At 38.2% G+C, this 16,161-nt stretch overlaps 1 protein-coding gene across 1 annotated transcript; it reads left to right on the forward strand.

Moving 5' to 3' along the window:
- Positions 1 to 71: 71 nt before the first annotated feature.
- LOC131531752 (protein shisa-like-2A) lies at positions 72 to 4,384 on the forward strand. The gene is made up of 3 exons (XM_058762783.1): positions 72 to 253; positions 2,438 to 2,574; positions 4,218 to 4,384. The coding sequence occupies exons 1-3, from the start codon at positions 72 to 74 to the stop codon at positions 4,382 to 4,384; spliced, it is 486 nt and encodes a 161-aa protein (XP_058618766.1).
- Positions 4,385 to 16,161: the final 11,777 nt, after the last annotated feature.

Consider the following 16,161-nt stretch of genomic DNA (forward strand, 5'->3'; position numbering starts at 1 on the left):
ACGAGGATTGTTAGTTTTGCTTTGTTATTGAAGTAATACGTCGCATTTGACAGTTGTGTCCCGGCATCATCATGAGCTCGATATGTACGAGTTACAGTAGCGGAGAAAGGGGTTTCGTGAAGGGCTTCTCCTGTCCCACAGCGGACAGTAACGCTCGAGCGGTTTTCTGCTGTGGATTTAATGATATGAAGTACTGCTGTGATGATCCCAACAGCTTTTTCCCTTATGAATATGGATATATGTGGTGGCTCAGGTAAATTTCGACAAATTTTCTTTTTCTGACGCAAGCAGTTCATAAATGGCTATATAAGACAGTACAGCAGTTAATAATTTTACACTGCTTAATCAGCTTCCATACACGATATTGAACTAGTCTATTTAATATTTAGGCTGGTGTATAAAGAGAAAATCTCTTGATTTGTTAAACACCCCGAATCAATTTAATAATACAAATACAAAACAGTATTCAAAGATTTCTTATGGTGCTGCTTCAATTACATAATATCTTATGAAGACGATGCATTTTATTATTATACATGTAATACATAATATTATTGCTGCATTTACAGTATGATTTTTTTTTTTTTGGGGGATTTTTATAATCTGACTGAAATTTTGTTAAGATCGGACAAAATTTGTTGGAGAATCATTATTAAAATCACATCTAGAAGTTCTACAGTAGCATGTCTCTTTTGAGATCCGTTGTCTAAAACAGTGGATTTAGTTACAAATGTGAGAAATTTAACCACAGTGTCATATTTTTCAATCTAATATTAATATATTAGAAAAGTGATGTCTATTGGAATAAACTCTGGATCAATTAATTAATTGACTCAACGATATTTAGGCTTAAATCTAAGATTTTTCATTTTTGAATTTGATGTTTTTGCGTGATTTTGGATTACACCGTTTTAACATAAACTTGCTGGCTTACACATATTTCTAAGGTGTCATTGTTACAGTGTAATTATATATTTAAGTACTGAGTAATATTAATTAACTACATGTACTTACTACACTGTAAAAAGTGATAAGTTGACTTAACTTGAAAAAACTGAGGAAACCCGTTGCCTTAAAATTATTAAGTAAATAATCATTTAATATTTTTTTTTAAATTATCATTTACTTAAAAATGTTAAGGCAACAGGTTTCCTCAATTTTTTTTAAGTTAAGTTAACTTATCACTTTTTACAGTGTACACTGAAAAAAAACAATAAGTAAATTTACAATGTAAGTACTGAATTAAGTCAAATCTACTTGGCTAAATTAGGTAAAATTAGCAAAGTAAATAAGTAAATTTAACATGGCCAGTTAGAGTTTGATGAGTAATTTTTACTTGATTATTTTAAGTTAAAACTGCAATACTTAAGTACATTTCACTCAGTCATGGCTTCTAAACTTTACTCAAACAATGTAGCACTGGGAAACAACCATGCTACTGAAGCATGCAATTCACTTACAAACATGTAAGTAAACATGTAGACAGTTTGTTATCCTTTTAAGATAATATGTCCACTCAAAAAAAATTGTTACTCAAATGAACTCAGAGAGCTCAATACTTGGTACACCGTACACAATGACGGTGACAATCAGTGGATAGTGTTCGAGTATGAATGGGTCATTTTGAGTAGAAAATCAACTCCAGATGTCACAAAACAGTAAGTTACTAAACCTAACAACAAAAGCAACCATAGAACAGTGTAAATATAACTAAAAAACAGTGACAAATTGAACCTTTTTAATTATTCATGCCCCAGTGCATGATGGGAAAAACGGGATCATAACTTTGATATTTACTTAAAGAATCCTTGTAAACATAACAAACAATTCCAAGTAAAATATACTTATAAGTTCAAACTTTAGAATTTACTTTAATTTTTAAATTCTTGCCTGAACTAAATTATTTAATGTAGAAATTACATTTGTTTTTATGAAGTGTCATTTTTATCAGTATATGTGCTTAGGGTTAGGATTAGGGTTTGGCTTAGAGTTACTTGCATGTAATTATGAATAATTAGGCCTAATTGTTTTTATAATAGTAAGTGTAAAGTGTGTAAGGAGGACACCTTAAAATAACCACTTACTGCTTGCTGTTATTACCACTTGCTGTAATGCATATTTTTCAGTCATACATGAATGAAAATGTAAGAAAAGGAAAATGTATGCACTCAAAATATCATGGAAAACAATTTGATTATAAAATTGAGCAGTAAATTTTAAAACATGACACTGCCCAGTAAGGAGAAGAGCCGCTAAAAGGTTGTACAGTCCCATTTCCATTGTAACACAGTGTCCAATTTCAAAGCAGTTTTCACAGGTGAATAATACCCAATTCATGTCTATTACTTAAATATTTGATAGAGAAAAAGCAATAAATGTAGAGTGTGCCAAGCATCCTGCTATGCTCTCATCAGTGGTTTGTCAATTGTCTCTTCAGTTTTGGAGCTCTGGCTGGTCTCTCCATTGCAGCTGTGGTCCTGTTAGTCTTCGTCATCACCGTGTGTGTTCTCTGCTACCTCTTCATCGTCACCAAACCCAGTCGCAGGGACAATGGCCTCAACCTTAGTGTGCCAGGTCAGAACATCCATATCCACAGAGTAATAATGAATGAAACAGGAACAATGGCATTAATGTCACACACCGGGCCATAATGGATCTATGAATGGCAGAATCACTGAAAAGGATGTAGTGACACATGCTGGATGTTAGATTATACATGATCTTCCTCCATCTCAATGTACTGCCGAATCAGTGTAGGTGGATGTCCTTTACAGATATGTGATGAAGCTGTTATTTGCAGTCATGAAATTGTAATTCTATTGAAGGAATATTCAGGTTATAGAGGCTTTCTAAGTAATCTAGCCAGCTCTGCCCATCATTTTATAAAAGCACTTCTTATTGTATTGTGTTTGCACTGTAAAACAGTGTAAATCATCATTTTATGGTTTTAGGGTTTATGTCATTTCATTGGCATGCCAACAAAGTTGTACATTTGGATAAAACATTAGACAGAAAAAGGTAAGTGATTTTGACACACTAAAATTTATTTAATGCATATTATGTTTTGTGGCTATTCTATTCACTTCCATTGATTTGAACTTCAGCTTGTTACACCAACACGGTCTCACTCACAACTCCTCATATATTGACGCTTGGTCAGGACCCCTTGGCGTCGCTTTTTGACGCTCAAGGTACCCCTTTAGCGTACTTCTTCGACGCACAGGGTCCTCCATTGTTTTCAGTTGTTTGTCTTAATTTAATGGTTTTCATGCATTTGTATTAAATATAAATAATTTTATATAAATTTATACTTTCATTGGAGCACGTAACCCCACCCCTACCCTAAACCTACCCACTTCTGAACAATATAAAACACGTAACAGGCAAATAAAAGTACAGTCACAGGTATTTATTGCAAAAACCAACCATAAGCCAGCAGTATAAAAGCATTACAGACATGTCGTGTTGCATTTCAGGTCTTCTGAAGCCATACGATATCTTTATGCGAAGAAGAGAGTAAAACATGAGGTTTTAATCGCTGAAAATGATCCCGCTCCGTTAACGCGCTCACATGCATCTCATTCAAAAAGATACTCCCGTAGCACTACGCAATCGGTCACGAGACACACAAGAGCCAATTGCTAACTTAAGACTTCTTCTGACGGCATTTTTTGAATTTGCACACAGAGACGGCACACAGGAAGAGCTTCACGGCGGACGGAGATGGCGATCGCGTCTATTCCTCTCACAAATCAATCGTTTTGCCTCAAAATACTTGAAATAATTTATTTATTTTATTTTATTTTTTTTATAAATTATGACGGTAGTTGTATCTGCCTGTTATATCTTGTGTTTTATTGACAAATGGTAGGTTTAGGGGCAGGGGTTGGGTTATGTGCTCATAAATGTGTAAATAATGTAATATATGTTGGGGTGTGTCACAACAGTTTTATTTATATGCAATAATGGCAATATTATTGCCCAATATATAATTTAATCATGACGATACGCCTTTTGCGTCAGCATATTGACGCTAAGGGTTTCTTATTTAAAGCAATAGAGGACCCTGCACGTCAAAAAGCGATTCTAAAGGTTCCTGACCAAGCGTCAGTATGTGACGAGTTGGGAGTGAGACTGTGTTGGTTACACTGTAATACAAGGCTCTGACCTTAAAATGTTTACTCTACAGACATTAATAGTCTTTACTATCCTTTTAGGATCTGACTCAGCATCTGAGCCCAGCCTTTCTACTGGACCTCAGGGTCCCAAACATTTCCTCAACCACAAACTGGAGTGTGAAAACCGTCCCGCTGACCCTGAGTGGCTCTTTCAGCGCTGCTTTGCTGCAGCTGTTACCAGAGTCAATGTGGACGGACCCACATAAAGAGACCTTCACATTCTGTTCGCAGCTATTGCTTAGGAAATAGTGCAGAGGCTTATGGTTTCGATTGAGTTTTCAGCAGTGAAATGGTTTTCTGCTGTTTGTGTGCTTTTATTCATTAGTCAATGTGTATTTTCCTCAAGCTGTGTTGTATCAAGATCAAACAAAGTTTGATTCCTCAGGATATACTTTTTACATTTGCTATTTAGTAACACATTTAGTAATGATTATCTGTCATAATTGAACTGGTTCAGCGTTTGTTATTGTGCACCTCAGTGTAAAAAGTGGTTATAGATCCTTATTAGCAGTACTGTTGTGTGCAGTTCTATGCAACAGTATTTCTGAATTAGCAAAGCTGCAGAAATGCCAGACAATCGGCATAAATGTTAAGATAATAGATATAAATATTTTTTTGGCTTCACCTGTTGGAGTCATCATGGATACAGTATGCATTGCATTATATAGCTATATAATATCATACAAAGAGGAAAATGTACTTAGCTTTTCTGGCATTTATTTATTTGACATCTTATTTTTTTTTTTATGTCACCAACTCAATTAAACAAAAACTAATTTGTGTACATTTTATTTAAACATGAAAGTAAAATGAATGCACAGAAAGTTTACATTTAGCCTTGTTTCTCTACTTTTTGGTACGAAACATTTATGTTGATTTTTTTTTTTTTTGATATGGTATGATATTACTGAAATAGCACAATTTTGATAATTGTGTCCTGACCTCATCTCTCCTATAATAGTTCTCTGAATTCAATTTAATTCAATATTTTGCATACTGATACACAAAGTGCACAATCCTGAAAGAAGAATAGTTCACACTATAGTTTGGGGGCCAATTCTCACTATTAACTAATTATTAACTATGAGTTTCGACTCAATAAATCTAAAATATGGTCATGCAGAATAAGGAATTAATATGTGCTTTATGAATACTAATAAACAGCCAATATCATTCAGTAAGAAGGATTAAAGCATTTACACTGTAAAAAAAAAAATAGTTGTTTCAACTCAAAATAATTTGTTACCCGCTGACTTAAATTTTTTTGTTTATTCAACTAAAATATTCCAGTTGTCCCTTAAATTAACATTGTGTAACTTAAAATTTCAAGTTTACTAAACTAAAAATTTTAAGTCAGCAGGGTAACAAATTATTTTAAGCTGAAACAACTTTTTGGAACAATTTTTTTTTACAGTGTACAATTAAATGATTTTATAAATTCGGCCTTAATTTAAAATATAAACTGTGTTCATGTCTGGGAATTTTTGGCATTTTTTAGCTTCTTATTTGTCATTGACCTAGCTGTGCCTTCGCCTAGTTCAGCTGTGAAACTGACCGGTCATTTTGACATTTTGGCTCCTGGCAGGTGCTTATGAGCCAACAGCAAAATCTGACAGTCTGGCACTTTTCTGCCTTTTCCTTTCAGTTATGTTTGTGTTATGTAAGGCAGAAAAACATTTAAAGGTACCCATTAGCACCAGTATGAATTTTATTATTTATCTATTTATTATTTTGCTAATATAGAATGTAATTAGCAAGTCCTGTTTAATCCAAACCAAAATTAAGCACACTAATTGCAGCCTGGATTTACAAACAGGTCACACAGTAGTTCAACTCTATGGGAAAAGTCAATTTAAATTTAAGTGACAATTTAAAAAAAAAATGTTTTTGGCAGAAAGCACAAAAATATTTACTATACATAATGGCGGTTATTATATTTTTAATTGAACTGTTGTCACAAAACTGATTATGAAAGAGAAATGCAATTGGCTATAAACAAATAAATTAGAATTTACTCAGATATCCACTCAAATAAGAAAAATAATTTTGTGAAATGTTTATACATCAGTTTGGGGTCAGTAAGTGTCACGAATCTGGTCTGCACTCCCGTTCATTCACCACTAGAGGTCAACCGCTCACAACATGGACTTTCACACCACACATCACATGGACTGCATTTCCCATCAGCCATCTCACCAATCACACGCACACAGCTGTCACCAATCACTCATTGCACTAATCACACGCACACCTGATCACACAGCATCACTAATCACACACACTATTTCAACCCTGGACATTCTCTCCCTCGTTGCCGAGTATCGTATGCACTATCGCTGCCCTACAGAGCCCGTTAGTTTTCCTAGCCTAGCCTAGCCTAGCCTAGCCTAGCCTAGCCTTGCCTTGCCTTGCCTTGCCTTGCCTTGCCTTGCCTTGCCTTGCCTTGCCTTGCCTTGCCTTGCCTTGCCTTGCCTTTGTTGGATTGTGTTTTCCCCTGCCTGGACTATCGTTGACGTTTTGGTTTCCCTCTCCTGTCTTGCCCTTTGCCTTTGTTGGATTGTGTTTTCCCCTGCCTGGACTATCGTTGACGTTTTGGTTTCCCTCTCCTGTCTTGCCCTTTGGATACTGTTCGCTGATCGTCGACCCACGCTTGCCCTAAGTTTACTCTTTGTCTTGTCTCTGCCATACCTGTTTGCCATTGTTTCGACCCTGCCTGTATCTTTGACCATGCCTGTAAATAAAAGCCTGCACATGGATCCGCACGCCTCTCGTCTCGTCAGCCCCGTTACAGAATACTCGGCCACACGAGGATCCAGCGGCTTTTCTAGGGAACCCTGGCCAGGTATGGACCCTGTCGACCAGCTACTAGGTCTACGGCAAGGAGATCAATTGATTGAGGATTATGTTCAACAATTCTGTGAGTTAATATACCAAGTTCCTCTATATGATGAAACTTTGTTTATAGATTTATTCCGTTTTGGACTCAATGAACCAATTAAATCACGGTTACCCGGAGCGGAAGTTAATGTCCGATTGAGAGACTGTATGGACTATGCTTTACTGTATTCTAACTCTCTGTTTACTGTGGGTGTCGTGGAAGAGGAACGCGACACCGAGTCTATGACGGTAATGGCGGACGCACCAGAGCCCGTTCACAAAATGGCGGCCACAACAACACCCCGTCATGTCATTGCTGCCATTCATGAGCCAAATCAAGTCACAGCTTCTCTTCACGAGTCAGGACAAGTCACAGCTGGTCTTCACAAGCTAAGTCAAGTCACCGCTGATCTTCACGAATCAAGCCAAGACACAGCTGATCTTCACGAATCAAATCAAGTCAAAGCTGATCTTCACGAATCAAGCCAAGTCAAAGCTGATCTTCACGAATCAAGCCAAGTCAGAGTTGATCTTCATGAGCTAAGTCAAGTCACCGTTGATCGTCACGAATCAGGCCAAGTCACAGCTGATCTTCACAAGCTAAGTCAAGTCACAGTTGCTGTTAAAGAGCCCAGTCAAGTCACAGTTGGTCGTCCAGAGTCACGGCAGCCCGTCACGGCGGCTCGTCCAGAGTCACGGCAGCCCGTCACGGCGGCTCGTCCAGAGTCACGGCAGCCCGTCACGGCGGCCCGTCCAGAGTCACGGCAGCCCGTCTCCGCTGACCGTCCAGAGTCACGGCAGCACGTCTCCGCTGACCTTCCAGAGTCGGGTCACATCCGGGCTGACACACCCAGATCATCAAGGTCAGTCTTTCATTATCCCAGTCTGATATCCAGTGTGAGGGATTCACCGCTGGTGTCTGCACGCACAGCTGGTATCCCCAAACTCACTCACTCTAACCCTCCTGTTCCTGAACTGATTCCCCTGTCTGAAACGCTTCCCCTGATGGGGATCGCATTTTGGTGTGTTTGGGTTGCATACACCACCACAGAACTCCCAGAGGTGGCGGCGTCCACTATGATGTCTCTAGAGGTGGCGGCTGACGCTGCAGAACCTCCTGAGGTAGTGGCGCTCACTGCCGTGTTCCCTGAAGTGATGGTACCCGCTGCAGTTTCTCCAGAGGTGGCGGTACATGCTGCAGAACCTCCCGAAGCGGCGGTGCTCACTTCAGCTCCTCGTATGGTGGTGGCGCCCAGCAATGAACTCTCAGCCTGTTGTGTTACGGTCGAAGAAACCATTACTGAACTCTCCCTGTGTCCTGTGTTTACCACTGTAGAACCTCCAGAGGTGGCGGCAACCGCCGCAGAACCTCCAGAGGTGTCAGCGGTATCAGCCAATGAACTCTCGTTCTGTCCTGTCACGGCTATGGAGGCCGCCAATGAACTGTCGTTCTGTCCTGTCACGGCTATGGAGGCCATCAATGAACTCTCGTTCTGTCCTGTCACGGCTATGGAGGCCGCCAATGAACTCTCGTTCTGTCCTGTCCCTGCTATGGAAACGAACTATGAACTTCCTGTGTTCCCTACCCCAGTCCGTGTCTGTGCATGTTCTGTCTCCTCCTTGTGTCTTTATTCTCCATAGTTCCCAGGCTCTGCTGTGGGTTCCTGACCTGTCGTGGTGGGCTCCTGCTCTATCTGCTCCAACTGTTCTATCTGCGCCGCCGTGGTGGTCTGCTGTCTGGCTCTGGTGGTCTTCACCGCCCTGGTGGGCTCAAGTCCCGTCTGGTCCGCCCTGGTGGGCTCCAGTCCCGTCCACTCTGCCCTGGCTTCCTGCTCTGCCGGCTCTACCTCGGTCCCAGATCACGCCGCTGCCACAAGGACCTGGCCCTCCATCCCTCCCCCTGTTCCGCCTCCGCTCCACCTCCCTCCTGATTATAGACTGTGTGGAGCGTCTGGAAGCCGCTCTTTGGGGGGGGGGCTCTGTCACGAATCTGGTCTGCACGCCCGTTCATTCACCACTAGAGGTCACCCGCTCACCACATGGACTTTCACACCACACATCACATGGACCGCATTTCCCATCAGCCATCTCACCAATCACACGCACACCTGATCACACAGCATCACTAATCACACACACTATTTCAACCCTGGACATTCTCTCCCTCATTGCCGAGTATCGTATGCACTATCGCTGCCCTACAGAGCCCTTTAGTTTTCCTTGCCTAGCCTAGCCTTGCCTTGCCTTTGTTGGATTGTGTTTTTCCCCTGCCTGGACTATCGCTGACGTTTTGGTTTCCCTCTCCTGTCTTGCCCTTTGGATACTGTTCGCTGATCGTCGACCCACGCTTGCCCTAAGTTTACTCTGTCTTGTCTCTGCCATACCTGTTTGCCATTGTTTCGACCCTGCCTGTATCTTTGACCATGCCTGTAAATAAAAGCCTGCACATGGATCCGCACGCCTCTCGTCTCGTCAGCCCCGTTACAATAAGATTTATTTATTTTTTTAGGAATTTAACAATATTACTGTTTTTAGCCTTGGCGAGTATAAAAGATTTCTTTCAAAAACATTTTAGAAATCAACTCCATACTTTCAAATGGTAGTATATGATATAATTTCTATAATGGCTGTATCTGAGACAGCTCAGCAGAACTTCTGTGTGAATATTGACTTCTGCTGTGATATTCACACTGACTATGTTTACATGGACATCAATACTCCGATTTTATCGATTTTTAATACGATTAAGACAATACTCTGGTTAAGAGTCTACCATGTAAACAGAGATTTTTGATGACTTTAATCCGGCTAAAGTCATAATTCGATTAGTGTTTACTTCGATTAAGACATGTATGCACATACAAATAATTAACTGCACTTGAAGCTTTCATAAAATTAAAAATGAAACACCCAAAACTGTATATGGCATCATCACGAAGACGAACTATATGTTTATACGTGAAATTCTGGGTTGGACGTCGCATTAATCGATCTATGTATCTCTAACATGTAAAACGGGTACATGAAAGGATTATTCTAAAAGCAACTCATGTAAACACCTTAATCATAATTGTCTTATTCAGAGTAATGTAAATAATTAGATTACTGATGCCCATGTAAACGTAGTCAATGACAAGACTACAGACAGAATCTGTTACCAGCTACAGGTAATTAGGTCACTTGGTGTTTTTTGTAACACCTAGACAGGCCCAAAGCTGCCCTGCAGTCTTCAACAGCAAAAACCTTGATAAAATGAGGATAAAAATAGCTTTCGGTTCACAAGGTGCAAACCGGGAAGTCACATATTAGACAGATAGTGAAGTAACTGTAGTCCCATTGACACTCTCAATATCTGCTTCTCTGACAGCAGCTTCCAAACCATCTTACCAATGTATTTTTAAAATTTTCTTCATACCAAAAACAAAAAACATTTTGCCCACTGCATGAGCTACTTTTGTAAAATAAAGAAAAAAAGTGAATTACAGATAGAACCATAACGTTACACAATATGATGAAGATAGTTCAAACAGTCCTTTTAATAGTAATCCACAGGAGAACAGGTATTCCAACACACGGCATGAACAAACAATACCCGACCCGGGACTTAAATAATGAGACTAATGAGGGGTAGACAGGTGAAGGAGATTAACAACTAAGGGAACACACGAGAAGCTAACTGAAACTAAACAGGGCACGAGAGAAAGAACTGAATAAAACACAACCATAACTGTGACAATATGACAGCTTTATGTGAGTAAAATACTTAATTTCATTAAAATATTTTAATATAAGCCAAATCAAGTCACTGACAACTTCATGCCATTTGACTGAACATGTGCATATTCAAATCCCACACAGATTTTCAGTTTATATAGTGACTTAAATTTCAGTATATCCATAACTGACTACTTGTTTGCTTACATTTTATCAAACGACATCCTGCCAACAAATCCTTTTGTGTATGGAAGTAACCGATGATGTCAGGATTGTCATTTTTTGGGGTTAGCTATGCCTTCAAGATGCATTTTTCCTTTTAACGAATCTGATATGAGAAGAAGAATATACAGCACATGAAACAGGAACATTTTTGTAAAAATGTTAGATCTGAGATTATATTTATTTATTTTTTTTTAATAATGGAATTATTCTACGGTGGATGGACAACAACAGAATAATAATAATGTGCATATTAACATGCTTAAAAGAAGCTTGTGTTTGTAATGGGGCCGATTACTGGTCAGACCAGCTTTTTAAAGATGATTTGCTGTCATGTACTCACATTAGCATTTGATGCATGAAAGCCTCCCGCTACACTCTGGCCTTTCAGTGAACGCTTGATTCACACAGTCGGCTGTTGTGATGTGACCTCACAGTTTCCAGATCATGGAATCAATTTTACTGAAGCAAGATGTGAGGGAAAGAGAAATACATTGTAATATAAAAATCTGACAGTATAATGAATGAATTAAAACAGAAGAAAATGTCCTTTTTTCATTCTCACTAGAGCTGTGGTTACTGTTAAATAAAATATTGCACATTTAATATTATTATTATTGTTGTTATTAAGATTACATAACTTCAATTCACCTTATTCAATGAAAAGGCATTTAATAATGCATTCTTGAATGAATGAACGAAAGACTGAAGTCCCATATTTGACACTATTATTCAATAATTAGATGTGCATCAATTGAAATAATTCAATTTGAATTCATACTGTTGCCATATTTAATTATATGTAAGTATTCAAATGCCTGTATGTCAGAGAATATATTCATATACCTTCTAGAATATAGAATATACCTTCCAATGGGACCCAAAACTGTTTGGTAACCCACATTCTTCAAAATATCTTCTTTTGTGTTCAGCAGAAGAAAGAAATTAGGACAGGTTTGGAATGACATGAGGGTAAATAAATGACGACAGAATATTCTTTTTTTGTAACTACAGGTGCTGGTCATATAATTAGAATATCATCAAAAAGTTGATTTATTTCACTAATTCCATTCAAAAAGTGAAACTTGTATATTATATTCATTCATTACACACAGACTGATATATTTCAAATGTTTATTTCTTTTAATTTTGATGATTAGAGCTTACAGCTCATGAAAGTCAAAAATCAGTATCTCAAAATATTAGAATATTACTTAAGACCAATACAAAGAAAGGATTTTTAGAAATCTTGGCCAACTGAAAAGTATGAAAATGAAAAGTATGAGCATGTACAGCACTCAATACCTCGTTGGGGCTCCTTTTGCCTGAATTACTGCAGCAATGCGGCGTGGCATGGAGTCGATCAGTCTGTGGCACCGCTCAGGTGTTATGAGAGCCCAGGTTGCTCTGATAGTGGCCTTCAGCTCATCTGCATTGTTGGATCTGGTGTCTCTCATCTTCCTCTTGACAATACCCCATAGATTCTCTATGGGGTTCAGGTCAGGCGAGTTTGCAGGCCAATCAAGCACAGTAACACTATGGTCATTGAACCAGCTTTTGGTACCTTTGGCAGTGTGGGCAGGTGCCAAGTCCTGCTGGAAAATGAAATCAGCATCTCCATAAAGCTTGTCAACAGAAGGAAGCATGAAGTGCTCTAAAATTTCCTGGTAGATGGCTGCGTTGACTGTGGACATCAGAAAACACAGTGGACTAACACCAGCAGATGACATGACAGACCAAATCATCACTGACTGTGGAAACTTCACACTGGACTTCAAGCAACATGGATTCTGTGCCTCTCCACTCTTCCTTCAGACTCTGGGACCTTGATTTCCAAATGAAATGTAAAATTTACTTTCATCTGAAAAGAGGACTTTGGACCACTGAGCAACAGTCCAGTTCTTTTCTCCACAGCCCAGGTAAGATGCTTCTGGCGTTGTCTCTGGTTCAGAAGTGGCTTGGTAGCCCTTTTCCTGAAGGCGTCTGGCGTGGTGACTCTTGATGCACTGACTCCAGCTTCAGTTCTCTCCTTGTGAAGCTCTCACAAGTGTTTGAATCAGCTTTGCTTGACTGTATTCTCAAGCTTGCGGTCATCCCTGTTGCTTGTGCACCTTTTCCTACCCAAATTCTTCCTTCCAGTCAACTCTGCATTTAATATGCTTTGATACAGCACTCTGTAAACAGCCACACCTTTCAGTAATGACCTTCTGTGACTTACCCTCTTTGTGGAGGGTGTCAATGTTCGTCTTCTGGATCATTGCCAAGTCAGCAGTCTTCCCCATTATTGTGGTTTCAAAGAACAAGAGATACTCAGAATTTATACTGTAGGGATGGTCATTTATTCAAACTCAAATGTAAATATTCTAATATTTTGAGATACTGATTTTTGACTTTCATGAGCTGTAAGCTCTAATCATCAAAATTAAAAGAAATAAACATTTGAAATATATCAGTCTGTGTGTAATGAATGAATATAATATACAAGTTTCACTTTTTGAATGGAATTAGTGAAATAAATCAATTTTTTGATGATATTCTAATTACTGTATATGACCAGCACCTGTAACATGCAATTAAGCATCAGAAAGCATTACATTCAGTTTGCAGTGTATACATTTAAAGTATAGTCCTATTATTTCTTTTTTAAAGTATGCTAAAGTGCACTCCTTTTTCACAAAGGAAGGGAAGATGTTGCACAGGGTGAAAGAAAACAGTTCATAAACTGTATTTAAATTGTCAAGTGCGGATCAGCTGATACCTGCCAAGCCACAAGAAAATGAGTTAACAGGTAATAAAAATTACCTATTAACCCAGATGAAGAGTTACACCTCTTTCAACCTTTGCTCAAGATGCTTGCATTGTGATACACTCCACACTGTAAACATGATAATTGAAAATTATAAAAAACACTGAAATATTGGATTGTACCAAGCAACAGGTATGTATAAAAAAATTACTGTTTATTTTACTGTTATTTCAGTGGGTTTTGACTACATGATCATGCATTTCTCTTTTCAGCTGATCGAATGAGAGTCATATGACTGTTGCATTGCTTACATTGCTCACCACATCCTTGTATTTAAGCCTTAATACGACAGATATGTTAAGATGTCTTTGTATATTCTGTCTCAAAAGGACTGTTATTACTGTACTTCGACCATGCTGTTGCTCAACTGACCTATTTAAACAAAATGTATTGCTATGACTTTCATCATGTTAGTCCATTCCAGGAAACTCTTTGCTTTTTACGCAATATGACAGGACTGTGATATGATTTACAGATAGAAACTACAAAAAAATATCATAAAAATACTCTCTATTACAGACAAGCCATCATGGGCAACAGAGTTAATATGGTTCTGATCACATATTTGGTTATGGCAATGTCTGCACATGAATGTGTGACTGCTCAAAAAGACCAATCAACAGAACTTCCATTGAAAAGCACTTCAGATGGACAAAACGGTTAGTGCATCAATTTAATGTCCATTAGGATATATGAAAAGTGTTTTGATAATTAAGTTAAAGCTGATGTGAACATTATCTAATTAATCACTTTATTCATATCAAACATAAATCATGCATTATTTTATTTAAATTCACAAATATGGATCCTGTCCATAGAGATTTGTTTTGAAAGTTGAATTGAATCTAGAACATTATTTTAAATATACTGAAAGCTCTAAAACAATAACAGATGGATAATCATTTCTCTATTCCAGTATATATTTTGGTTCTGTGTCATAGACACACAGGCTAGTACTTTTTTGTATTTTCATCAAAAAACAATAAGCATTATTAATTTACTATAATCACTTTTGCCATCCTCAGACTCACGGGAAATCACTGAAGTCCACTCCGCCTGGCCCATTGTGCTCGGTGCTTTGACTGCGGTGCTTTGCATCGGCCTCCTGATAGCACTGGCCGTGAGGTACCGCTTCTTCCGATGGTGCCTGACCACAAGCAGTCACGCTTTATTACTGGAGGGAGAAACGGCCAGTCAGTTCAGCCAAGCTGGAGATCTGGAGGGAGATATCCCAGTGCGTGGCATAAGGGGCAGAATGATCCGGAGTGGAGAAAGTTCAGATGATGATAATGATGGCTACATCGAGGACAACTACATCCAGGCAAACGAGAGAGTGAAAGCTGAGGAAGAGGACATCCAGCAGGAAGATACTGAAGACAGTGATGATGAACTGGTCATTCTAGACGCTATATACGTGAACTGATTTTCTCCATGCACCGGATGTCCCCATGAATATAAAGTCTGGAATCACTATGACATTTTGGACATTTGCATTTCTAATAGATGATGTTCTTCAGAACAATTGTTCATTAAAGATTGAACAAGTCTTTGAAGGAATATTCTGGTTTTAGTAAAAGTAAAGTTCAATCTTCAGCAATAATGTTTGTTACCAAAAAAATGTATATAGCCTTCCTTTACTTAAAGAAATCTGGGTTACAGAGGCACTTACAATGGAAGTAAATGCCAATCCATACACGTTAAAATACCCAACGCTTCAACTGTATAGCCACAAATTAATATGGATATGGAAGTTAACATGATTTAACTGTGAAAAAAAATCACTAACCTTTCTGCTTATGCCCAACTGATGGTTAAAAATGAAAAATGATGTTTTAAACAGCTTTACAACTCAAACAGGTTTTAACAGATGAATGAATGTACAACATTTCTTCTTTTAACTCTTTCAAAAATGGGCTCAGTTCATTTCCATTGTATCTCGAAGTAACCTCAGTTTTTCAAAATAAATTATATATTTTTTAAATATTATACCACAAATGCTGTTGATTGAGCTTAACTTGGATATGAACCCTGAATATTCATGGAATGAATATGTTTTTGCATATATTTGTTTTCTTATGATCACAGTTCACACAACACCTCAAAATTATGAAAATCAATCCATCCATAATAATTGTTATCTGTTCTTCCCTGTACTTCTTATTTGCCAGTGTGGCTTTTTCTTTCAATATCTTTCTAAATGTCTAAAAGCCTGTCTTAAAAAAAAGGATGTTCCTATTGAAGTGTGTTCAGTACTCCAGCAAATGAAAAATTACCACACTTAATAATTGAACAAACGTGCTTATGTACATATATTTCACTGCTTAGCATAAAATTAGCACAACATTTTTTTTTTTTAGTTTAGGA

This window comes from Onychostoma macrolepis, chromosome 02 (assembly GCF_012432095.1).
Source record: "Onychostoma macrolepis isolate SWU-2019 chromosome 02, ASM1243209v1, whole genome shotgun sequence".
NCBI classification, from domain to species: Eukaryota; Metazoa; Chordata; class Actinopteri; order Cypriniformes; family Cyprinidae; genus Onychostoma; species Onychostoma macrolepis.

Excerpts from the sequence above, each read along its gene's own strand:
- LOC131531752 (XM_058762783.1), top strand. The coding sequence starts at position 72 with ATGAGCTCGATATGTACGAGTTACAGTAGCGGAGAAAGGGGTTTCGTG. Across the intron at positions 254-2,437 it reads GGATATATGTGGTGGCTCAG|TTTTGGAGCTCTGGCTGGTC; the intron begins GTAAATTTCGAC and ends TTGTCTCTTCAG. Across the intron at positions 2,575-4,217 it reads CCTCAACCTTAGTGTGCCAG|GATCTGACTCAGCATCTGAG; the intron begins GTCAGAACATCC and ends CTATCCTTTTAG.